At 48.8% G+C, this 24,800-nt stretch overlaps 2 protein-coding genes across 2 annotated transcripts in view; both read left to right on the forward strand.

Moving 5' to 3' along the window:
* The first annotated feature begins 3,767 nt into the window (after window positions 1–3,767).
* Window positions 3,768–9,644, forward strand: RPS25 (ribosomal protein S25). Its single transcript, XM_069742859.1, has 5 exons — window positions 3,768–3,894; window positions 5,678–5,773; window positions 5,963–6,146; window positions 8,840–8,938; window positions 9,579–9,644. The coding sequence occupies exons 1-4, from the start codon at window positions 3,892–3,894 to the stop codon at window positions 8,932–8,934; spliced, it is 378 nt and encodes a 125-aa protein (XP_069598960.1). The 5' UTR covers window positions 3,768–3,891; the 3' UTR covers window positions 8,935–8,938; window positions 9,579–9,644.
* A 4,654-nt stretch (window positions 9,645–14,298) lies between these two features.
* The window catches only part of TRAPPC4 (trafficking protein particle complex subunit 4), a 29,153-nt gene continuing 18,651 nt past the window's right edge, over window positions 14,299–24,800 (forward strand). Inside the window, exons 1-3 of the mRNA XM_069742426.1 lie at window positions 14,299–14,514; window positions 14,691–14,865; window positions 15,397–15,500. Of these exons, the coding sequence (XP_069598527.1) occupies window positions 14,340–14,514; window positions 14,691–14,865; window positions 15,397–15,500 (454 nt within the window). The 5' untranslated portion in view covers window positions 14,299–14,339. The remainder of the gene's footprint in view (window positions 14,515–14,690; window positions 14,866–15,396; window positions 15,501–24,800) is intronic.

Genomic DNA, 24,800 nt, shown 5'->3' on the forward strand with positions numbered 1-24,800 from the left:
ATGTGAGGGCTTATTTTTTGCGGGACGAGTTGTACTTTTGAACGACATCATTGGTTTTAGCATGTCGTGTACTAGAAAACGGGAAAAAAATTCCAAGTGCGGTGAAATTGCAAAAAAAGTGCAATCCCACATTGGTTTTTTGTTTGGCTTTTTTGCTAGGTTCACTAAATGCTAAAAATGACCTGCCATTATGATTCTCCAGGTCATTACGAGTTCATAGACACCAAACATGACTAGGTTATTTTTTATCTAAGTGGTGAAAAAAAATTCCAAACTTTGCTAAAAAAAAAAAAAATTGCGCCATTTTCCGATACTCGTAGCGTCTCCATTTTTCGTGATCTGGGGTCGGTTGAGGGCTTATTTTTTGCGTGCCGAGATGACGTTTTTAATGATAGCATTTCGGTGCAGATACGTTCTTTTGATCGCCCGTTATTGCATTTTAATGCAATGTCGCGGCGACCAAAAAAACGTAATTCTGGCGTTTCGAGTTTTTTTCCCGCTACGCTGTTTAGCGATCAGGTTAATACTTTTTTTTATTTGATAGATCGGGCAATTCTGAGCGCGGCGATACCAAATATGCGTAGATTTGATATTTTTTTTATTGATTTATTTTGATTGGGGCGAAAGGGGGGTGATTTAAACTTTTATGTTTTTTTTATTTTTTTCACATTTTTTAAAACTTTTTTTTTTTACTTTTGCCATGCTTCAATAGCCTCCATGAGAGGCTAGAAGCAGGCACAAGCCGATCGGCTCTGCTACATAGCAGCGATCTGCTGATCGCTGCTATGTAGCAGAATTGCACGTGTGCTGTGAGCGCCGACCACAGGGTGGCGCTCACAGCGACGGGCAATCAGAGTAACCATAGAGGTCTCAAGGACCTCTATGGCTACAATGGAGACGCATCGCCGACCCCCGGACATGTGACGGGGGTCGGCGATGACGTCATTTCCGGCCGCCCGGCCGGAAGCGGTAGTTAAATGCCGCTGTCTGCGTTTGACAGCGGCATTTAACTAGTTAATAGGTGCGGGCAGATCGCGATTCTGCCCGCGCCTATTACGGGCACATGTCAGCTGTTCAAAACAGCTGACATGTCCCGACTTTGGTGCGGGCTCACCGCGGAGCCCTGCATCAAAGCAGGGGAGCCGGCATCGGACGGTATAGTACGGGGGTTAAAGCATGCAAAAGTAAAAAAAAAAAGTTTTTAAAAATTTGACAAAAATAGAGTTAAAATCACCTCCCATTCAAAATAAAACAAAAAAAATCAAACCTACACATATTTCGTATCACTGCGTTCAGAATCGCCCGATATATCAATAAAAAAAGCATTCAACTGATCGCTAAACGTCGTAGGGATTAAAAAAAAAAAAGTCAAAATGCCAGAATTACGTTACTTTTTTTTGGTTGCCGCAACATTGTATTAAAATGTAATACCGGGTGATCAAAAGATTGTATCTGCACAAAAGTGGTATCATTAAAAACGACAGCTCAGCACGTAAAAAATAAGCCCTCACCCAACCCCAGATCCCGAAAAATGGAGATGCTACGGGTATCAGAAAATGGCGCAATTTCTTCTTTTTTGTGCAACCTTTGGAATTTTTTTTCACCGCTTAGATAAAAAATAACCTAGACATGTTTGGTGTCTATGAACTCATAATGACCTGGAGAATCATAATGGCAGGTTAGTTTTAGCATTTATTGAACCTAGCAAAAAAGCCAAACAAAAAAGAAGTGTGGGACTGCGTTTTTTTGCGATTTCATCTCACTTGGAATTTTTTCCCCCGTTTCTAGTTCAGGATATGGTAAAACCAATGATGTCGTTCAAAAGTACAACTCGTCCCACAAAAAATAAGTCCTCACATGGCCATATCAATGGAAAAATAAAAAAGTTATGGCTCTGGGAAGAAGGGGAGTGAAAAACGCAAAAAGCTCTGGTCAAGAAAGGGTTACGGACCGAGTACAGGGGCCACAGTACAGACGGACCGAGTACAGGGGCCACAGTACAGACGGACCGAGTACAGGCGCCACAGTACAGACGGACCGAGTACAGGGGCCACAGTACAGACGGACCGAGTACAGGGGCCACAGTACAGACGGACCGAGTACAGGGGCCACAGTACAGACGGACCGAGTACAGGGGCCACAGTACAGACGGACCGAGTACAGGCGCCACAGTACAGACGGACCGAGTACAGGCGCCACAGTACAGACGGACCGAGTACAGGGGCCACAGTACAGACGGACCGAGTACAGGCGCCACAGTACAGACGGACCGAGTACAGGGGCCACAGTACAGACGGACCGAGTACAGGGGCCACAGTACAGACGGACCGAGTACAGGGGCCACAGTACAGACGGACCGAGTACAGGGGCCACAGTACAGACGGACCGAGTACAGGCGCCACAGTACAGACGGACCGAGTACAGGGGCCACAGTACAGACGGACCGAGTACAGGGGCCACAGTACAGACGGACCGAGTACAGGGGCCACAGTACAGACGGACCGAGTACAGGCGCCACAGTACAGACGGACCGAGTACAGGGGCCACAGTACAGACGGACCGAGTACAGGGGCCACAGTACAGACGGACCGAGTACAGGGGCCACAGTACAGACGGACCGAGTACAGGGGCCACAGTACAGACGGACCGAGTACAGGCGCCACAGTACAGACGGACCGAGTACAGGCGCCACAGTACAGACGGACCGAGTACAGGGGCCACAGTACAGACGGACCGAGTACAGGGGCCACAGTACAGACGGACCGAGTACAGGCGCCACAGTACAGACGGACCGAGTACAGGGGCCACAGTACAGACGGACCGAGTACAGGGGCCACAGTACAGACGGACCGAGTACAGGGGCCACAGTACAGACGGACCGAGTACAGGGGCCACAGTACAGACGGACCGAGTACAGGGGCCACAGTACAGACGGACCGAGTACAGGGGCCACAGTACAGACGGACCGAGTACAGGGGCCACAGTACAGACGGACCGAGTACAGGGGCCACAGTACAGACGGACCGAGTACAGGCGCCACAGTACAGACGGACCGAGTACAGGGGCCACAGTACAGACGGACCGAGTACAGGGGCCACAGTACAGACGGACCGAGTACAGGGGCCACAGTACAGACGGACCGAGTACAGGGGCCACAGTACAGACGGACCGAGTACAGGGGCCACAGTACAGACGGACCGAGTACAGGGGCCACAGTACAGACGGACCGAGTACAGGGGCCACAGTACAGACGGACCGAGTACAGGGGCCACAGTACAGACGGACCGAGTACAGGGGCCACAGTACAGACGGACCGAGTACAGGGGCCACAGTACAGACGGACCGAGTACAGGGGCCACAGTACAGACGGACCGAGTACAGGCGCCACAGTACAGACGGACCGAGTACAGGGGCCACAGTACAGACGGACCGAGTACAGGGGCCACAGTACAGACGGACCGAGTACAGGGGCCACAGTACAGACGGACCGAGTACAGGGGCCACAGTACAGACGGACCGAGTACAGGGGCCACAGTACAGACGGACCGAGTACAGGGGCCACAGCCTCTGGCGGCTCTGCCTTATGGCTGCTGGAGGGTTCTCTTCATTCACATTCGCAGTTCAGCTCCACACGCGGTAATCTGTGCTGAGGAGCCGGCGGACAGGCCGGGATACACGTTACAGTCAGCCGGGACGGAGGGAGGGACGCCCTGAGTGACCATCAAGGCCGAGCAGCCCCTGACAGTCGCCCCCAGGCATGCCGGGAAATGTAGTACGAGCAGCTGGACTGGTAGTTCTCTGCAGCGGAAGAACACGCCCCCTACGGGGTTTCCTGTACTGCGTGCACGGAGCCTCTTCCTTTCTGTCCGACATCTTTGATCGAGCAGCAGCATGGTGAGGAGCCGCCGCCTGCAATGGGCTAATAGCGAGCGGGATGCGGGGTCCTGGGGGGCCTCTGCCCGGTGTGTGTGATGTGCTGGGGCGGGATGAGCCGCGGAGGCTGCGGGCGGGAGGTGCCGGCCTGTGACGTGCAGCACCGGTCGGACACGTACGCCGAGCTCCGGGCCTGCGGTGTGCCTGCTCCCGTGTGTGCCCTGGGCGGCGGGCCCTGCGGGTGTGGAGCCCGCGTTCTCGGGCCTGGGCCCTGCGCTGTGTAGTGTGGCGTCCCCAGGGGTAATAACCCGCTACCTCCCCGGGTCCAGCGCTCAGGGTCGCCTCTATTGCGGTGTGTGCAGACGCTGGCCGCGCTTTGGACGGTGTGTGCAGACGCTGGCCGCGCTTTGGACGGTGTGTGCAGACGCTGGCCGCGCTTTGGACGGTGTGTGCAGACGCTGGCCGCGCTTCGGACGGTGTGTGCAGACGCTGGCCGCGCTTTGGACGGTGTGTGCAGACGCTGGCCGCGCTTTGGACGGTGTGTGCAGACGCTGGCCGCGCTTTGGACGGTGTGTGCAGACGCTGGCCGCGCTTTGGACGGTGTGTGCAGACGCTGGCCGCGCTTTGGACGGTGTGTGCAGACGCTGGCCGCGCTTTGGACGGTGTGTGCAGACGCTGGCCGCGCTTTGGACGGTGTGTGCAGACGCTGGCCGCGCTTTGGACGGTGTGTGCAGACGCTGGCCGCGCTTTGGACGGTGTGTGCAGACGCTGGCCGCGCTTTGGACGGTGTGTGCAGACGCTGGCCGCGCTTTGGACGGTGTGTGCAGACGCTGGCCGCGCTTTGGACGGTGTGTGCAGACGCTGGCCGCGCTTTGGACGGTGTGTGCAGACGCTGGCCGCGCTTTGGACGGTGTGTGCAGACGCTGGCCGCGCTTTGGACGGTGTGTGCAGACGCTGGCCGCGCTTTGGACGGTGTGTGCAGACGCTGGCCGCGCTTTGGACGGTGTGTGCAGACGCTGGCCGCGCTTTGGACGGTGTGTGCAGACGCTGGCCGCGCTTTGGACGGTGTGTGCAGACGCTGGCCGCGCTTTGGACGGTGTGTGCAGACGCTGGCCGCGCTTTGGACGGTGTGTGCAGACGCTGGCCGCGCTTTGGACGGTGTGTGCAGACGCTGGCCGCGCTTTGGACGGTGTGTGCAGACGCTGCTGTCCGTCCCTGGATACAGAGTGCAATGCCATCCACTGCTGTCCGTCCCTGGATACAGAGTGCAATGCCATCCACTGCTGTAACAGCTGGACTCTGCATAAGTACACAGCATCAAATTATCTGCACATACCCTGACTGCAGCACTGACATCACACCATCAGCGCTGCAGACAATCGCTGAGCAGCCTGTGGCTCCTAAACGGGTATAACAGACACCAGCAGACGTATGTGCTGGGCTTATAAATGTGTGAGGAGGTTATATGGAAACTGAGGGGACGACCCCGTTACCACCGCTGAGCCTTGTCTACAAAATCGGGAAGGGGAGAGAGCCTCCGCCCGGAGCCTTCCCGCTCTGGACACCAACAGAGTAATATGAAAAAGGAAGGGATTCTCCGGTGTAGGTAAAACATCATTTATTTTGTCCTCATAATGTCTGCCTGCGCCCCCCTCGCTCGGTCTGCTCTGTATACACAGATGGAGTATACGATCCCAGCTATTTGTATGGCAGCGGTGGGATCAAGGCCCCCCCCCCCCCCCCCCCCCCTCTCCGGAGCAGAAAGTGTCCTGAGGAAATTAATGCTTTTTTATTTTTGTGACAGCCACCCAAAGACGACAAGAAGAAAAAGGATGCGGGCAAGTCCGCCAAGAAGGACAAGGACCCCGTCAACAAGTCTGGGGGCAAAGCCAAGAAGAAGGCGAGTGATTAAGTATTGGTCCTTGTGTGAGGTGGTCCCCGGTCTCTAGTGCCTGTGCTGCAGCAAAGAGGGCTGCTGTCTGGTCACTGTGCACACTAGTCCGGGGACGGATACATGAGGCCTTGTCTGCTTTCTGTGCACGGACCACTGCCCAAATGTTAGTAATATCTTTCTTTTTGCCTTGAGTAGAAGTGGTCCAAGGGGAAAGTCAGGGACAAGCTGAACAATCTGGTGCTGTTTGACAAGGCCACATATGACAAACTGTGCAAAGAAGTCCCCAACTACAAGCTCATCACCCCAGCCGTGGTGTCCGAGAGGCTGAAGATCCGAGGCTCGCTGGCCAGGGCCGCCCTCCAGGAGCTGCTCAACAAAGGTGAGACCTGCTGAACAATGTGGGGCAGATCTCATTCAGTCCTGCAGTGGGGACTGTGTATGGTCACAGGGCCGAGAGGACAATATAGTAGGGCTGCAGCTTTTGTCCAGCTGGATCAGATTGACATGCTCAGTGATGAGATTGGCACTTTTTATAACTGATCTTCTCTCCATGGACCTGATGGAGGACACACAGGACGTATTAGAATATTCTTAGGTTATGGCAGGCACAGGGCTGTCCGTCATAGCCTCTGAGATTGTAGATCAGTGTTCCCCAGCTCCGGTCCTCAAGAGCCACCAACAGGTCTTGCTTTCAGGATTTCCTTTGTATTGCACAGGTGATGGAATTGTCTGTGCAGGTGATGCCATTATCACCTGGGCCATACTAAGGAAATCCAGAAAACATGACCTGTTGGTGGCTCTTGAGGACTGGAGTTGGGGAACACCGATGTAGATGGAGACCATCGTCTTGATGGATATGTCAAAAGCCAGTTATAGGGTAAGAAGCATTCTAGAGTAAGTGTTCAGTTAGACCCCAATGGAGTCCCTCAGTGGCGATCTTCAGGTTCTCACTTGATAAGTTGGAGTTTGTAGTTGATGGTCTGGACCTGTCTTTGTAGATCGCGCTCTCGGGGGTCTGGACCTGTCTTTGTAGATCGCGCTCTCCAGGGTCTGGACCTGTCTTCATAGACCTTGCTCTCCTGGGTCTGGACCTGTCTTTGTAGATCGCGCTCTCCGGGGTCTGGACCTGTCTTTGATCGCGCTCTCCGGGGTCTGGACCTGTCTTTGATCGCGCTCTCCGGGGTCTGGACCTGTCTTTGATCGCGCTCTCCGGGGTCTGGACCTGTCTTTGTAGATCGCGCTCTCCGGGGTCTGGACCTGTCTTTGATCGCGCTCTCCGGGGTCTGGACCTGTCTTTGATCGCGCTCTCCGGGGTCTGGACCTGTCTTTGTAGATTGTGGTCTCTGGGGTCTGGACCTGTCTTTGTAGATCGCGCTCTCCGGGGTCTGGACCTGTCTTCATAGACCTTGCTCTCCTGGGTCTGGACCTGTCTTTGTAGATCGCGCTCTCCGGGGTCTGGACCTGTCTTTGATCGCGCTCTCCGGGGTCTGGACCTGTCTTTGTAGATCGCGCTCTCCGGGGTCTGGACCTGTCTTTGTAGATTGTGGTCTCTGGGGTCTGGACCTGTCTTTGTAAATCGCGCTCTCCGGGGTCTGGACCTGTCTTTGTAGATTGTGGTCTCCGGGGTCTGGACCTGTCTTTGGAGATCGCGCTCTCCAGAGTCTTGGTGTTCTGCATTGGTGTTTCGTTAAATGTTTTTCACACAAGCGGACTATAAAAATGGTGGTTGCAAGCTGATTATAAGGGCTACATCTGGATTTCTCCCTCTGCATCACACACGCAGCACAAAGTGTATTTGAAAATGTGCTTGATGCCATAAAATGCAAGTGTAAATGTATGACAAGCTTTTCCACAGCCTCAATGCAAAAAATTGGCAAGTTATGCTACATGAGTTTACGGACGTACATTCACACAGCCATATGTCATGCATGGACTGTTTGTGAGTCTGCTGACCCCCAACTCGACAACCTCATATACCTATGTTTTTAACCCACGACTGGTCTGTACTGGGGCCATTGAGGTAATTAGGAAAACACTGCACTTCTGGAATTCTGGTGGTGCACAATTACGATAACCAAATCCGTCAGCTGTGATGTAGAAATACTTCTTATTCGTATAGGTGTGTTGAAGAACTTATTTATCGAGACGTTTTGGTCAATACCTGAGCTCCATCAGTCATCTGGATAGAGGAGATCTGTGTGGCAGCGCGCTGTGCGGGAATCTGCAGTGTCGAAGCGCTTCCTGTCTTAGCAGTGGGCACTGCAGACTCCCACACTGATGGTCAGGTATTGACCGAAACGTCTTTTATTTCTGGAAATTCTTCATTCAATACGTTCTTGAACACACCTATACGAGTGCCAAGTATTTCTACATCACATGTACTGGGGCCATGACACATGGTTGTGTGAATGTAGCCTTCCTGTGACGTCAACCACTGCAGGCACTGCCTCTAGAATCGCAGTCCTAATTCCCCCTCTGCCACAACTGGGATTTCACATTTCTAATATGAAGTACAGCTGGGGAGGCAGATCCTTGGATTTCTGCTGCAGATCTAGAGACTGACCCCATTAATTCTCTTGTGGCGTCCTCAGGCTCTTCTTCCATAGTAAGGTTTTGTGCACTGTCTTCTTCAGGTGGGAAAAGTGCTGCAAAAAATAATACACTTAATGCAAAACGACGTTGCTGTGCACATGATAATCTTATGTCACTTTTCTGCTTGGGGCTCAAAAACCATAATGTGGTTAAGTGACCTGTTCGTTCTCCGGGCGACGTCCAATAGTATAGCTATATAGATGGTGATTAAACTGCTGAAAAAGTACAGAAAAACCGCTTCACCTGGGAACTTGGCCTTTGCACCAGCAGCTTAGTGACTGATGTCCCTTATGCACAGTGCACACACTCATTGCTACATAGTCCACCTGTGTACATCCTAATTGTGCTTTGTTTAATCCTGGTGCAGACTTGGTCCTGAGCCTCGCAGGATTGTCTCCGGGTGACTGTCATCTTGAAACTTTCATTGTTAATAAAGGAAAATGTAGAAACCATAACCGTTTTTGTCTTGTGTCTCTAAAGGTTTGATCAAGCTGGTGTCCAAACACAGAGCACAGGTTATCTACACTAGGAACACCAAGGGAGGAGACGCCCCTGCAGGAACCGAGGAGTCCTGAACAGGTGAGGCCCCGCATAGTCAGGACATAAGTGCAGATCTCGCTGGCTATACCCACGCCCTGCACAATCCAGCTCTTCATTCGTTTAATCTGTCCTCTGGATAAAGAACGTGATGACCACTGCAAACGTTTCTAGGGATTTTCCTATATACTTGTCCCCAGGTGTTGCTTTCTCTGCAGCCATCTCCTCTGACCTTCTCATACACAGGAGCACTCGCTCGGCTGAGCGTTCTTGTGATTTCTATGAGAGCCGCCAGCCCGCACGTCAACTGGAGGTCTGTCTCTGAGAGAGCAATGTGATTGACAGTTGACATGTCTCCCGGCCATCAGTCGGCCGGTGGCCCATACACATTAGACCATCGCCTGAACCCATATATATCCGCAGGTTTGGCCAACCTAAGCCTGTGTATGGAAGCCCGAGGTTTACACTACTAGTTTTGGGCTGACACTCCCTTAAGTTTCTTAGATTGGAATGAAAAATGTTCAAACTCTCAATTCTTAAAGTTTTGAATTGTTGTTTTGCTCGTAAGTTTAATAAAAAGTACAGTGGCTTTGTGCCAGCTGTCAGACTGGTAGATAAGTCCGTTCTTTATTATGCAGAGGATAGGAAACCTAATACTGAATGTTTTCTTCTCTCTTTACAGGACCTGGATTGGGAGCAGCCGTGTTTTTTTCTATGTAAATGATCTAATAAAAAAAATGGTGACTTAGTTTGTGTGGCGTTTCTGATCTTTGCTTGAAGGGACCCTTTATACCAGTGTTTCTCAACTCCAGTCCTCAAGACTCCACAACAGGTCGTGTTTTCAGGGTTTCCTTAGTATTGCATAGGCGATGGAATTAATGCTTGAGCAGGTGATGAAATTATCACGGGGCAATACTAAGGAAATCCTGAAAACATGACCTGTTTGTGGGGTCTTGAGGACCGGAGTTGGTGAACACTGCTTTATACTGAAGTAATCTAGCTATGTGGAGAGTAAACTCTTCTGGATAAATTCCCATTGGTTGGCATGGACTTGGGTATGTGGGCTTGCCCCAGGGGGTCCTGCTGCACTGTGTGACACTATGACTTGTGCTTTGGATGTTGTAGTAGTTCTTCTGAGGCTGAGTTGCATACAGGCAGTTTTGATATTTCTTCCCTTACCGAAAACTGGAATAATAATCCGTGCTGATCGCCATAATTTGATCTTTAGCTGAAAGTGACGTGACTTGTGAATACAAAGCAAAGCTGCACCTTTTAGAGATATCAGACATCTAAAATTATCTGGCTACTAGGTGCCTGACTACACCTTATATGATAGATTAGGAGCAGCCGCTGTCTCATCTGTGGGAAGAAGGGTGCCTGTGGATTAATATGACTGTCAACACAGAATAACTGCTCACACTAAGCCCCGTCGGATAGTTCTTCATGGTGGGGCCAGTCATTTACACACTTTCCCACTGCTGCTTGTTTTCACTATCTCCACTCCCCTCATCTCCTTTGGTTGACAGCTCTGTCTTCATAGAGCCAGCCAGAGAAGGGTGGAGATAGATGGAAACCAAGCAGGTGGGAAGGTGTGTATAAATGGTCTTATTAGGCGGGGAAGGGGAAAAAGTCTATGAACCTTCCCAGCCTATTAATATTAGCTCACAGCTGTCTGCTTTCCCTTGGCTGGCTATAAAAAAAAAAAAAAAAACGGCATGGCTATAATGAGGCTGGAAGTACGCATAGCCCTAAAGATTGTTTACTGGCTGTACTGCAGCCTTTCAACAAGCTTTATTCAGCAGGTGGTCCCAAACAGTAACACAGACTTTTGTTTAGAAGGCAGTGTTTAGGGTTCAGTATCGGACACTAGGTGTCCAGTACGACCTCCAAACTTTACAGTTCCGGTTCGCTTATCCATATACACATCTACTGACATCACCCGCGCCTTAAGGCTATGTGCACAAGTATTTTTTAGCTGTGCGGATTTTCCCGCAGCGGATTTCATAAATCCGCAGGTAAAAGGCACTGCGTTTTACCTGAGGATTCCACTTGCGGTTTTACACCTGCAGATTCCTCTTATGGAGCAGGGGTAAACCGCTGCGGAATCCACACAAAGAATTGACATGCTGCGGAATGTAAACTGCAGCGTTTCCGCGTGTTTTTTTTCCCGCATGGGCACTGCGGATTGCGTTTTCCATAGATTTACATTGTACTGTAAACGCATGGAAAGCTGCTGCGAATCTGCAGCAAAATCCGCAACGTGTGCACATAGTTTAATACAGAACACCAGGGATTGTTTGCAGTCTCTTAACACCATGTCCTCCCTCTATCTGAACCTGAATCTCTCCAAAACTGAACTTCTCGTATTTCTCCCCTCTACTTGCCTACCTACACCCGAAATTACAGTTGCTTTGGATGGTTCAACCATAGCTCCCAAGCAGCACGCTCGCTGTCTTGGCGACGTATTTGACAAAGAATTGTATTTTCTATATCCAATCACTCACTCGCTCATGTTTACCTGCATCTTAAAAACAGTTGTATTTCTGTACAGCTGCTACACCGATGCCTCCATCTTGTGCCAGTCATTGCACTGGTTACTAGAGTTGGGCGAATTTGTATTTGGTTCCGAACATGATTGGCAGTGAATATTGTTTTTGCAATATTTGTCGAACACAGCTTAACGTTTGAATCAATGGGAGTAGAAATTACCAATTATGTTCGGAACCAATCAACAAACGTACATTCGGCACAAACATAGCATTCAGATTCGCTGACCGAATCCGAATAAATTTGCTCAACTCGACTGGTTACCTATGCTTTATGCTCTGCAACTGATCGACACCTACGACTGCTTTCACACATCAGTTTTTGCCATCAGTCACAATCAAAATGGAACCGTTGCAGATAGTGAGAAACTGATGTGATGGATCCGGTTTTTCGCCTGATCCGACTAGCTGATCCAACTAATTGGATCCTAAAAAAACTTAGAGCATGCTCAGTTAAAAAAATGGAATCTGTCGCTGGATTCTGTCATTTGATGGATCTGGCGCCATAGGATTCCATTCTTGCAAGCGACGGACAGCAATGGAGCCTGCACTGTCCGTTTTTTCAACGGACACAAAAAATGTTACTATGTCCGTTTTCTCCAGCTGCCGGATAAACAATTTTCGACAGATCTGACGAAAAACGGATGAAAGGTGAGGCCATCCGTCGCTAATACAAGTCTATGAGGAAAAAAAAAACATCCGGCGGTAACATTTGCTGGATCCGGTGTTCTCACAATTCGACGGATTGAGACTGCCTAATATTCTCCGTAATCCGAACCTCACACCTCCATCTCCAAGATGTCTCGCATGGTGCGACAGTTTTCTGGAATGCACTATCCAGGGTGATCTGGCGAATATACAGGCCATCGCCTCATTTCACTAATCTGACTCTTAGCTAATCCCTCTTTCTATATTTTCTCCTAATCTGGTCCCTCCTGTTCAGCTTTGTCTACATCCTCCGTACACCAAGTAGCACTTGGGTGGCAGATACTGCCCGGTGACCGGATCATGCAGCATTATATGAATACCCATATTTATTGTAACCAAACGTGATTACCACTTTTTACCAATTCCCACCCCCCATTTCCTAATGGATTGTAAGCTTTTGGGAAGGACAATTACTACTACTACTGTGACTGTTACACAATTAGCTACTTTGTATTCTCTTTATACATATCCCTGCCTCATTGTAAAGTGCTGTAGAATATGTCGACGCTATAGAAATAAAATATAGCTGATCTGTCACCACAATATGCTGCAGTGTCTGGAGGGGTCCAGGAATATTCTCTTGGCCTCCCACCGTGCAGCTCTCTGCCCGTAAAGTAGGATCATGAGTGCTGTAGTGATGCAGCTATTGCCAGGGTCGGTCATTACTGCGCCCTACTGCCAGACAGAATGTCGGCCTGGATTGCTGTCCTGGTTAAGACTTGGTACCAGTAAAGGAGCTGCTGTTTGTTTTGGGGTCTTCTAGCCCCCCACTACCACTCCTAACGTAATAGTCCTAGAACATCAGGCAGGCTCATGGACTGAAAGGAGACCTGAAAGAGTGGGAAATGGTCTCGAGGCCTACAAAACATTTCGGTATGGTAGCGCTTGCCCAAGAACATCATGGCAAAGGATGGCTTTAGCAAGTGGGGTTCATAAAAAAAGGTGTGTGGGATTCACAGCTTAGATAAAATACAGACTAGTGGGCATCACTAGAGGACAAATCAAGTATTTATACCCTGCCTAAAACAAGTTCAGTAACCACGGGACTGATAACATCCAGAGCCACCAGCAAGTGACTGTGGCCGAATGCCGGCCATAGAGGAAACACTCTCCACATGAAAGAAATGATGAGTACCAGCCACAGCTATGGGGTTACTGAAATCTCATGCACACATTGGTTTATTTTGTTCCTGACTGAATTGGAAAACTGCTGCTTTTTATAAAAACCGCAGCATGTCACTTCTTTTTGCAGTGTTGTTTCACCAATAGAAAGCAAGAAGTGTGTCCGACCACTGTGTGAAATAGAACAATGCCCGACCAACTCAATGGCCAATGTGTTAGGCTACTTTCACACTAGCGTTTTCTGCAATCCGTCACAATGCGTCGTTTTGCAGAAAAAACGCATCCTGCAAAAGTGCTTGCAGGATGCGTTTTTTCCCCATAGACTTGTATTGACGACGCATTGCGACGGATTGCCACACGTCGCATCCGTCGTGCTTTGGCGGACCGTCAGGAGCAAAGAACGCTACATGTAACGTTTTTTTGCTCCTGACGGACCGCTGTTTCCGACCGCGCATGTGCGGCCGGAACTCCACCCCCACCTCCCCGCACCTCACAATGGGGCAGCGGATGCGCCGGAGAAATGCATCCGCTGCCTCCGTTGTGCAGTGCGTTAACCGCTAGCGTCGGAATCTCTGCCTGACGCAATGCGACGGGGAGATTCCGACGCTAGTGTGAAAGGAGCCTAAGCTGAACTCTGCCTCACCTATTCAACTCCCCCCACTTTTCATGACCTCATATTAAGCGGGAAAAAAGCAATGTGTGAACATAGCCTAACAGGCTGCAGAGACTCCGCACAGGACTTGGGGAGGGGGAGTAAAGCAAAAGTTTTTTTTTAATAAACCACAGGAGGGTGGTTTTTTGAAAAATCTCTTATTAGCAGAAAAAAATGTGTTTTTGAATGCTGTTTCTTCGTAATGCGCATGTCAGCTGCATCTCCGGGCAGAGGGCTCCTGCACTGACACTACACAGCCCAGCATGCCCTGGGAATCTCTCGCTCCAGTTACAGCCGCCTGCATCCTAGTCTTTCTCAGTGATAGTCTCCATAATAAAACTACATTTCCCATCAGCCCTTGGACCCGGAAGTGACGTTTGTCGTCAGGTCAGATGACAGCACAGACTACGGAAACATGGCGATCTTCAGTGTGTATGTGGTGAATAAGGCTGGCGGCCTCATCTATCAGCTGGACAACCAGAGCCCGCGCTCCGAGACGGAGAAGACGTTCAGTTTCCCTCTGGATCTGGTCCTCAAGGTGCACGATGAGCGGGTGCTGGTGTCATTCGGACAAAGGGACGGAATCAAAGGTGAGAGATGGGAGCGGCCTGCGCCGCCGCAGGGAGTGAAGGGAGGAGCTGCGCTTAGCAACCAATCAGGGTGCTGCTGGCATTACAGCCATCACCATGTAAGAATGAGAGCTGCAATGTGATTGGCTAATCAGTAGAACAGCACAGATCAGCTGTGTCCATCTCTCTCTTTCCAGTGGGACACGCCATACTCTCCATTAATGGGATAGATGTGAATGGCAGATACACCGCGGAAGGGAAGGAAGTGCTGGAGTACCTGGGCGCCCCCTCCAACTACCCGCTCTCCATCCGCTTTGGACGACCCCGGCTTACTTCCAATGAGAAACTTATGCTGGCCTCCATGTTCCACTCGTGAGTGATGTGTGGGGTATTGTGAGAGTGAGCCCCTCCGGAGGGCCACAGTCTGAGGTACATGGGGACCACCAAAGGCAGTGAGGATAGTGTAGGCCATACGTCACTTCAGGTCCCTGTTCACACCACGACTCTGTCCATTGTGGTCACTGTGATAGTGCTGCAGCGGCCGCGGATCACTGGGCCACGTCACCGACCCCTGACAGGTGGGACGCACGGGGGGCTCTGCCGATATACCAGAGATGGCCACTCTACTCGCAGCGCTCCCTTGTCTGGCTTCTATCTGTGCACCACCTCTGAGAATACAGTGGCGCAGCCACAGATACTATGGGGTGCCATAGACTTAGCAGGCTGGTATTCTGACGGTGCCATGTCCTGCCTCCCAGTTACACTAGTGTCCTCCATGTTCTTACACAGGTTACACAGGTCCATGTATGCGGGCGTGCAGCTGTAGAATACCCAGTTGTGTGGGTCCGTGCCCTGGGGTCCAATATGTTATCTGTGCGTTACTGCTGTATTCTCTGCCTGCAGGCTGTTCGCCATTGGATCCCAACTCTCCCCAGAGCCGGGAAGTTCTGGAATAGAAATGCTGGAGACCGACACCTTCAAGCTGCACTGCTTCCAGACCCTGACTGGTGAGCCGGCGTCTGCACTGGAGATAGCGTGTGATATTCCTGGTGCTACTCAGGATATGACATTGATTGTTCGGTCCTCGGGTCCGGCTCTCGGCACCCTCATGTCAGCCGAGTAGTGCCGCTGCCGCAGCTTTGTGCCATGCAGGCGCCCATCTAATATTTAGGGTCGCTCCCGAGGATTGTCCAAACTGTATAACCCCTGTAAGGACCCCTTATAGTACAGTTGATTTTGGATATGTTTTACACTATTCAATAAGACCAGATATATGTCAGGTTTGCACTAAACATCGCTCTGCATTTCTTCTTCTTTTGTAATGATATCCTGCCTGGGTTTTATCTTTTTTTGAAGTTTTGAAATTTGGGTTTCATGAAAACGAGGGGGGATTTGAACTTTTTATACATGTGTGGATTTATATACATGTATAAAAGCCGGATTACTTACCGGTAATTGTTGTGAATTCTGTGGCAGAGCTCCCTCCTGTGGTCACAAGTGGTACTTCGGCTGATTCTCTCTGGGAGCTTCCGTTTGTGGAGGAAACTGGTACTGCTGCTTCTGAGTTTCCTCCCTCAGGTGATCTGGTGAGGTCGTTAGGTGCTTCTCTACTTAACCCCACCTAATGCTTTGATTCATGCTTCCTGTCAATGTTCCAGTGTTGGACTTGTGTTTCTCTGGATCATTCCTGTGGCCTGCTGCTCTGCATAGCTAAGTGCTTCTTTGCTATTTGTTGCTATTTTTTCTGTCCAGCTTGTCTATTTGTTTTGCTGGAAGCTCTGGGACGCAAAGGGTGTACCTCCGTGCCGTTAGTTCGGTACGGAGGGTCTTTTTGCCCCTTTGCGTGGTTTTCTTTAGGGTTTTGTGTAGACCGCAAAGTTATCTTTCCTATCCTCGTTCTGTCTAGAATATCAGGCCTCACTTTGCTGAATCTATTTCATCTCTACGTTTGTCTTTTCATCTTACTCACAGTCATTATATGTGGGGGGCTGCCTTTTCCTTTGGGGTATTTCTCTGAGGCAAGGTAGGCTTATTTTTCTATCTTCAGGCTAGTTAGTTTCTCAGGCTGTGCCGAATTGCATAGGGAGCGTTAGGCGCAATCCACGGCTGCCTCTAGTTGTGTTTGGAGAGGATCAGGGATTGCGGTCTGCAGAGTTCCCACGTCTCAGAGCTCGTTCTGTTATTTTGGGTTATTGTCAGATCACTGTGTGTGCTCTGACCTCCATGTCCATTGTTATACTGAATTGCCTTTCATAACAGTACAGGAAGCCCAAAGTACTAATGATTCTCAATAGAGGGAAAAAAGAAGTTCTGAGACCATTTTTTTTTCTTTGCACTGTGTTTTGTCTTTTTTTTCCCCTAGACATTTGGGTGGTTCAGTACACAGGTGTAGCGATGGACATTAGAAGTCTGTCTTCATTTTTGGATCAGCTCTCGGCAAGAGTACAAAAGATTCAAGACACTATTGATCAGAAATCTATGTTAGAACAAAGAATTCCTATTCCTGATTTGTTTTTTGGAGATAGAACTAAGTTTCTGAGTTTCAAAAATAATTGTAAGTTATTTCTGGCCTTGAAACCTCGTTCCTCTGGTGATCCAGTTCAACAGGTTTTGATTATTATTTCTTTTTTGCGCGGCGACCCTCAGGACTGGGCGTTTTCTCTTGCGTCAGGAGATCCTGCGTTGAGTAATATCGATGCGTTTTTCCTGGCGCTTGGGTTGCTGTACGATGAGCCTAATTCAGTGGATCAGGCAGAAAAGAATTGGCTGGCTCTTTGTCAGGGTCAGGATGAGATAGAGGTATATTGTCAGAAATTTAGAAAATGGTCAGTGCTCACTCAATGGAATGAATCTGCGCTGGCAGCTATGTTCAGAAAGGGTCTCTCTGAAGCCCTTAAGGATGTCATGGTGGGATTTCCTATGCCTGCTGGTCTGAAAGAGTCTATGTCTTTGGCTATTCAGATCGGTCGACGCTTGCGTGAGCGTAAATCTGTGCACCATTTGGCGGTATTACCTGAGCTTAAACCTGAGCCTATGCAGTGTGATAGGACTTTGTCCAGAGTTGAACGGCATGAACACAGACGTCTGAATGGGCTGTGTTTCTACTGTGGTGATTCCACTCATGCTATCTCTGATTGTCCTAAGCGCACTAAGCGGTTCGCTAGGTCTGCCACCATTGGTACTGTACAGTCAAAATTTCTTCTGTCCGTTACCTTGATCTGCTCTTTGTCATCATATTCTGTCATGGCGTTTGTGGATTCAGGCGCTGCTCTGAATTTGATGGACTTGGAATATTCTAAGCGTTGTGGGTTTTTCTTGGAGCCCTTGCAGTGTCCTATTCCATTGAGAGGAATTGATGCTACGCCTTTGGCCAAGAATAAGCCTCAATACTGGACCCAGCTGACCATGTGCATGGCTCCTGCACATCAGGAGGTTATTCGCTTTCTGGTATTGCATAATCTGCATGATGTGGTCGTGTTGGGGTTGCCATGGCTACAAGCCCATAATCCAGTATTGGATTGGAAATCCATGTCGGTGTCCAGCTGGGGTTGTCAGGGGGTACATGGTGATGTTCCATTTCTGTCAATTTCGTCATCCACCCCTTCTGAGGTTCCAGAGTTCTTGTCTGATTACCGGGATGTATTTGATGAGCCCAAGTCCGATGCCCTACCTCCGCATAGGGATTGTGATTGTGCTATCAATTTGATTCCTGGTGGTAAATTCCCAAAAGGTCGACTGTTTAATTTATCCGTGCCTGAGCACACCGCTATGCGCAGTTATGTGAAGGAATCCCTGGAGAAGGGGCATATTCGCCCGTCATCGTCGCCATTAGGAGCAGGGTTCTTTTTTGTAGCCAAAAAGGATGGTTCGCTGAGACTTTGTATAGATTATCGCCTTCTTAATAAGATCACTGTTAAATTTCAGTACCCCTTGCCTTTGTTGTCTGATTTGTTTGCTCGGATTAAGGGGGCTAGTTGGTTCACCAAGATTGATCTTCGTGGTGCGTATAATCTTGTGCGAATTAAGCGAGGCGATGAATGGAAAACTGCATTTAATACGCCCGAGGGTCATTTTGAGTATCTAGTGATGCCATTCGGACTTGCCAATGCTCCATCAGTGTTTCAGTCCTTTATGCATGACATCTTCCGAGAGTACCTGGATAAATTCCTGATTGTGTACTTGGATGACATTTTGATCTTCTCGGATGATTGGGAGTCTCATGTGAAACAGGTCAGAACGGTTTTTCAGGTCCTGCGTGCTAATTCTTTGTTTGTGAAGGGATCAAAGTGTCTCTTCGGTGTGCAGAAGGTTTCATTTTTGGGGTTCATCTTTTCCCCTTCTACTATCGAGATGGATCCTGTTAAGGTTCAAGCCATCCATGATTGGACTCAGCCGACATCTCTGAAAAGTCTGCAAAAGTTCCTGGGCTTTGCTAATTTTTATCGTCGCTTCATCTGCAATTTTTCTAGTATTGCCAAACCATTGACCGATTTGACCAAGAAGGGTGCTGATTTGGTCAATTGGTCTTCTGCTGCTGTGGAAGCTTTTCAAGAGTTGAAGCGTCGTTTTTCTTCTGCCCCTGTGTTGTGTCAACCGGATGTTTCTCTTCCGTTCCAGGTCGAGGTTGATGCTTCTTAGATTGGAGCAGGGGCTGTTTTGTCGCAGAGAGGTTCTGATTGTTCAGTGATGAAACCATGCGCTTTTTTTTCCAGGAAGTTTTCGCCTGCTGAGCGGAATTATGATGTGGGCAACCGAGAGTTGCTGGCCATGAAGTGGGCATTCGAGGAGTGGCGTCATTGGCTTGAAGGAGCTAAGCATCGCGTGGTGGTATTGACTGATCATAAGAACCTGACTTATCTCGAGTCTGCTAAGCGTTTGAATCCTAGACAGGCTCGTTGGTCGCTGTTTTTCGCCCATTTTGACTTTGTGATTTCGTACCTTCCGGGCTCTAAAAATGTGAAGGCGGATGCTCTGTCTAGGAGTTTTGTGCCCGACTCTCTGGGTTTGTCTGAGCCAGCGGGTATCCTCAAGGAAGGAGTAATTGTGTCTGCCATCTCCCCTGATTTGCGGCGGGTGCTGCAAAAATTTCAGGCTAATAAACCTGATCGTTGTCCAGCGGAGAAACTGTTTGTCCCGGATAGGTGGACAAATAAAGTGATCTCTGAGGTTCATTGTTCGGTGTTGGCTGGTCATCCTGGAATCTTTGGTACCAGAGAGTTAGTGGCTAGATCCTTTTGGTGGCCATCTCTGTCGCGGGATGTGCGTTCTTTTGTGCAGTCCTGTGGGATTTGTGCTCGGGCTAAGCCCTGCTGTTCTCGTGTCAGTGGGTTGCTTTTGCCCTTGCCGGTCCCGAAGAGACCTTGGACACATATCTCTATGGATTTTATTTCAGATCTTCCCGTCTCTCAAAGGATGTCAGTCATTTGGGTGGTCTGTGATCGCTTTTCTAAGATGGTCCATCTGGTACCCTTATCCAAGTTGCCTTCCTCCTCTGATTTGGTGCCGTTGTTCTTCCAGCATGTGGTTCGTTTGCATGGCATTCCAGAGAATATCGTTTCTGACAGAGGTTCCCAGCTTGTTTCGAGGTTTTGGCGGGCCTTTTGTGGTAGGATGGGCATTGACTTGTCTTTTTCCTCTGCTTTTCATCCTCAGACTAATGGCCAGACCGAACGAACCAATCAATCAGACCTTGGAAACATATCTGAGATGCTTTGTTTCTGCCGATCAGGATGACTGGGTGTCCTTTTTGCCTTTGGCTGAGTTCGCCCTTAATAATCGGGCCAGCTCGGCTACCTTGGTTTCGCCATTTTTCTGCAATTCTGGGTTCCATCCTCGTTTCTCTTCAGGGCAGGTTGAGTCTTCGGACTGTCCTGGTGTGGATACTGTGGTGGACAGGTTGCAGCAGATTTGGACTCATGTAGTGGACAATTTGACCTTGTCCCAGGAGAAGGCTCAACGTTTCGCTAATCGCAGACGCCGTGTGGGTCCCCGACTTCATGTTGGGGATCTGGTTTGGTTATCTTCTCGTCATATTCCTATGAAGGTTTCCTCTCCGAAGTTTAAACCTCGTTTCATTGGTCCTTATAGGATTTCTGAGGTTATTAATCCTGTGTCTTTTCGTCTGACCCTCCCAGATTCTTTTTTCATACATAACGTCTTCCATAGGTCATTGTTGCGGAGATACGTGGCACCTATGGTTCCATCTGTTGACCCTCCTGCCCCGGTTTTGGTGGAGGGGGAATTGGAGTATATTGTGGAGAAGATTTTGGATTCTCGTGTTTCAAGACGGAAACTCCAGTATCTGGTTAAATGGAAGGGTTATGCTCAGGAGGATAATTCCTGGGTTTTTGCCTCTGATGTCCATGCTCCCGATCTTGTTCGTGCCTTTCATGTGGCTCATCCTGGTCGGCCTGGGGACTCTGGTGAGGGTTCGGTGACCCCTCCTCAAGGGGGGGGTACTGTTGTGAATTCTGTGGCAGAGCTCCCTCCTGTGGTCACAAGTGGTACTTCGGCTGATTCTCTCTGGGAGCTTCCGTTTGTGGAGGAAACTGGTACTGCTGCTTCTGAGTTTCCTCCCTCAGGTGATCTGGTGAGGTCGTTAGGTGCTTCTCTACTTAACCCCACCTAATGCTTTGATTCATGCTTCCTGTCAATGTTCCAGTGTTGGACTTGTGTTTCTCTGGATCATTCCTGTGGCCTGCTGCTCTGCATAGCTAAGTGCTTCTTTGCTATTTGTTGCTATTTTTTCTGTCCAGCTTGTCTATTTGTTTTGCTGGAAGCTCTGGGACGCAAAGGGTGTACCTCCGTGCCGTTAGTTCGGTACGGAGGGTCTTTTTGCCCCTTTGCGTGGTTTTCTTTAGGGTTTTGTGTAGACCGCAAAGTTATCTTTCCTATCCTCGTTCTGTCTAGAATATCAGGCCTCACTTTGCTGAATCTATTTCATCCCTACGTTTGTCTTTTCATCTTACTCACAGTCATTATATGTGGGGGGCTGCCTTTTCCTTTGGGTTATTTCTCTGAGGCAAGGTAGGCTTATTTTTCTATCTTCAGGCTAGTTAGTTTCTCAGGCTGTGCCGAGTTGCATAGGGAGCATTAGGCGCAATCCACGGCTGCCTCTAGTTGTGTTTGGAGAGGATCAGGGATTGCGGTCTGCAGAGTTCCCACGTCTCAGAGCTCGTTCTGTTATTTTGGGTTATTGTCAGATCTGGTGTGTGCTCTGACCTCCATGTCCATTGTTATACTGAATTGCCTTTCATAACAGGTAATGCTCTTTTAATGAGTCCACGACAGCACCCACTTTGAGAGAGGGACCCGTCCATAGGAACAGGAAACCTACAGAGACAAAGGGGTGGTCCCCCTCTCCTCCTCAGTTGTTTTTCAGAGTACGAGAGGAACCGCCATTGTTAATTTAATATATGTCCATATTTTGTTACAGATTGTGTCTTATCTATATTCACCTATGAAGTAATTATTATTGTGCACATAATATCTAAATATATAACTAACTAGGGTGGGAAGTGAGAGGGTGCTGTCGTGGACTCATTAAAAGAGCATTACCGGTAAGTAATCCGGCTTTTTACCCTTCACCATGACAGCACCCACTTTGAGAGACTTACAGAGAACCTTCACCTGGGTGGGATCACCGTGCTGAGGACCGCTCTCCCAAAAGCCACGTCAGATGATGAAGATAGGTCAAGCCTATAATGTTTATAAAAGGTCGAGGGTGTCGACCATGTTGCGGCCTTGCATATGAGCTCTATGGAGATGTCTGCTTTCTCCGCCCAAGAGGATGATACAGCCCGAGCTGCATGTGCCTTTACTCCTTCTGGAGGAGCCTTGCCTTTTGCAGAGTAGGCCAGATAGATGGCATGTCTGATCCATCGGGACAAGGTAGCTTTAGTGACCCCGTGACCTTTCCTATATAAACAGAGCCCTACTCTGTCTCCAGGACTGGGTTCTCTCTATGTAACTCTTTTCACATCCAACATTTGTAGCTTCTCCTCCTCCGGACTTGACGGATTGTCATAAAAGGAAGGCAGGAAAATCTCTAGAGACCAATGGTACTTTGTTGCTACTTTAGGAAGATATGATGGATCTGATTTGAGAAGTACAATAAACAAATGATTTATGCACCTGCGCTATACACCATAATACACATTGACTTCCCAGTACTGATGTTAATTACCTGTTGGGTAGAAATAGTGCCCGAGTTGCTCTATACTGAAGTGAATCGGATCAAGGATAATGTAGGGTCGAATTAAGATAAGGAAAGAGAGGGGTTATTTTTTATTTTTTATGCCTGTATTAATATATTATGTTGCGTCTAGATATATACGGCACCACTTTTTACCAGACAAAGTGCTTGTTAGTGCATCTACAAGATAAGTAGCTAAAAATGTCCTATATAAAAAAAACAAATACACTCAAGTGTGAGCCTGAAAGGACCTTGTGATGTGCTAGTTAGAATTCCCAAGACCTGTATAAGAATGTGACAAAGTCATTACTTTCTACCTGTAATAGAAGTACTCCACGGGTTAGAACAGTCCGTAGATCCCAAGCGGTGGTAACAAAGCAAAGTTACTTATCTGCCGCTTGTGTTCGCTTGTCAGTTCCTGTGTGGCTTCAGCGAGCGCCGTCCCGGCTAGTGACGGACGCTCGCGCGGTCAGGGATCCTTGCGCAATGTTCAGCAGGACCTTCCCGCTATTCGAGTCATGTGATCAGCAGTCACGTGGTGCCCCTGTAGAAAGTACGGATCATAGTGGGAGCCAATAACCTACGCGTTTCGGAATTACAGCGGATTCCTTCATCAGGGTTGCTACTTTCGGGAGATATGATGGATCTGGTTTGAGAACTACCCTATCCTGATATGTCAGTAGGAAAGGAGGGTCTACAGAGAGTGCCTGGATGTATCCAACTCTTCTGGCAGATGTTAAGGCTATCAATAAGGCTACCTTATATGAGACATTCTATAGAGGAATAGACTGTAATGGTTCAAAAGGGGGTTAAGTTAAAGCATCAAGGACTAGATTCAAGTCCCAGGGTGGTAACCGTGGAATATGTACTGAGGTACTCCTTTCGCATGCTTTAATAAATCTTGCTATCCATCTGTCCCCCGCTACATTAGCACCATAAAGGGCTCCTAAAGCAGACACCTGGACCCTTAATGTGTTAACGGAGAGTCCTAGATCATGACCTTTTTGTAGGAACTCTAGGATGGCCTTAATTTGGAACTGTGTTAGAGAGGGGTTTTGCATAAAATTTTCTCCATACTCTGCTATATATCATGGTTGTGATTAATAAGATCAGAGCCACATCTACGTCCTATACTGGACAGAAAGAAACTCCCATAGATAATATGAACAATTAGAAAGAATGGAGTCAGAACGCTGCCAAATAGATCAATACAATTACAAATATTTATTAAATAGTACTATAAGATATACAATCACATAAACATCTAAAAAATCTACAGTACATGTAAGGTAACTCATGTGAAGGGTACAGGTAACAAAATCATGTACCACCCCAAAATGTAATACGACTTAAGGTCCAAGGTTCAGAGCGCAAGGTAAGTATACAAAAGATGAAAGCACACTTGTGAAATCCCTCAATGAGCCTCTATGTGCTAGCTGTATCAAAGAATGTTAAGGACTGGACCTTACCCATGTTAGTCGTGGAGTGGACGTGACGATTGCCAGCCCCTACGCGCGTTTCGCGTAGGCTTCTTCGGGGGGCCGTACAGCGTGTGTCACTACCCGATATTTATGATGCCACCGCACCTGAAAATCATTTATGGGACTGTGTAAACTGCGCATGCGCTATGACGTCAGCGCCGGAACTAGCATCGCCGCTCGGCTTCCCGAGCAAAGCGAGACGCCAGAGAAGCCATAGCCATGGCAACAATGACAGACCCGCCTCACCCAATGGGCGCCGGCAGCGATGCACCGTCACACCGACGTCACAGGCATGCGCACACGTCCCCCTGTTGCAACCCGAATGAACTGAAGGTTTGGGGGATTGACAGGATCCATGCTGGTATAAGAGGTGGGGACATTAAACGCCTTCTTTTCCAGAAAGAATGCAGGTGGATCACTGTCCTTAATACATTGGTCCCCTTTGGGCTTAATGAGCAAATCAGTTTTGCTTCTTTTCTCTAATCTGGTCAAATTATAGTATCTGGACTTAGCTTTTAGTCTGTGTGTGTCTTTGTACTGTTGTATTCATATTTTGATTATTTTTATTATCCTTTTAGTGATGTAGTATGGGACTATTTTGTGACTGATGCTCACCTCACCATTGTATGTGA

This window comes from Ranitomeya imitator, chromosome 10 (assembly GCF_032444005.1).
Source record: "Ranitomeya imitator isolate aRanImi1 chromosome 10, aRanImi1.pri, whole genome shotgun sequence".
In the NCBI taxonomy this organism is placed as follows: domain Eukaryota; kingdom Metazoa; phylum Chordata; class Amphibia; order Anura; family Dendrobatidae; genus Ranitomeya; species Ranitomeya imitator.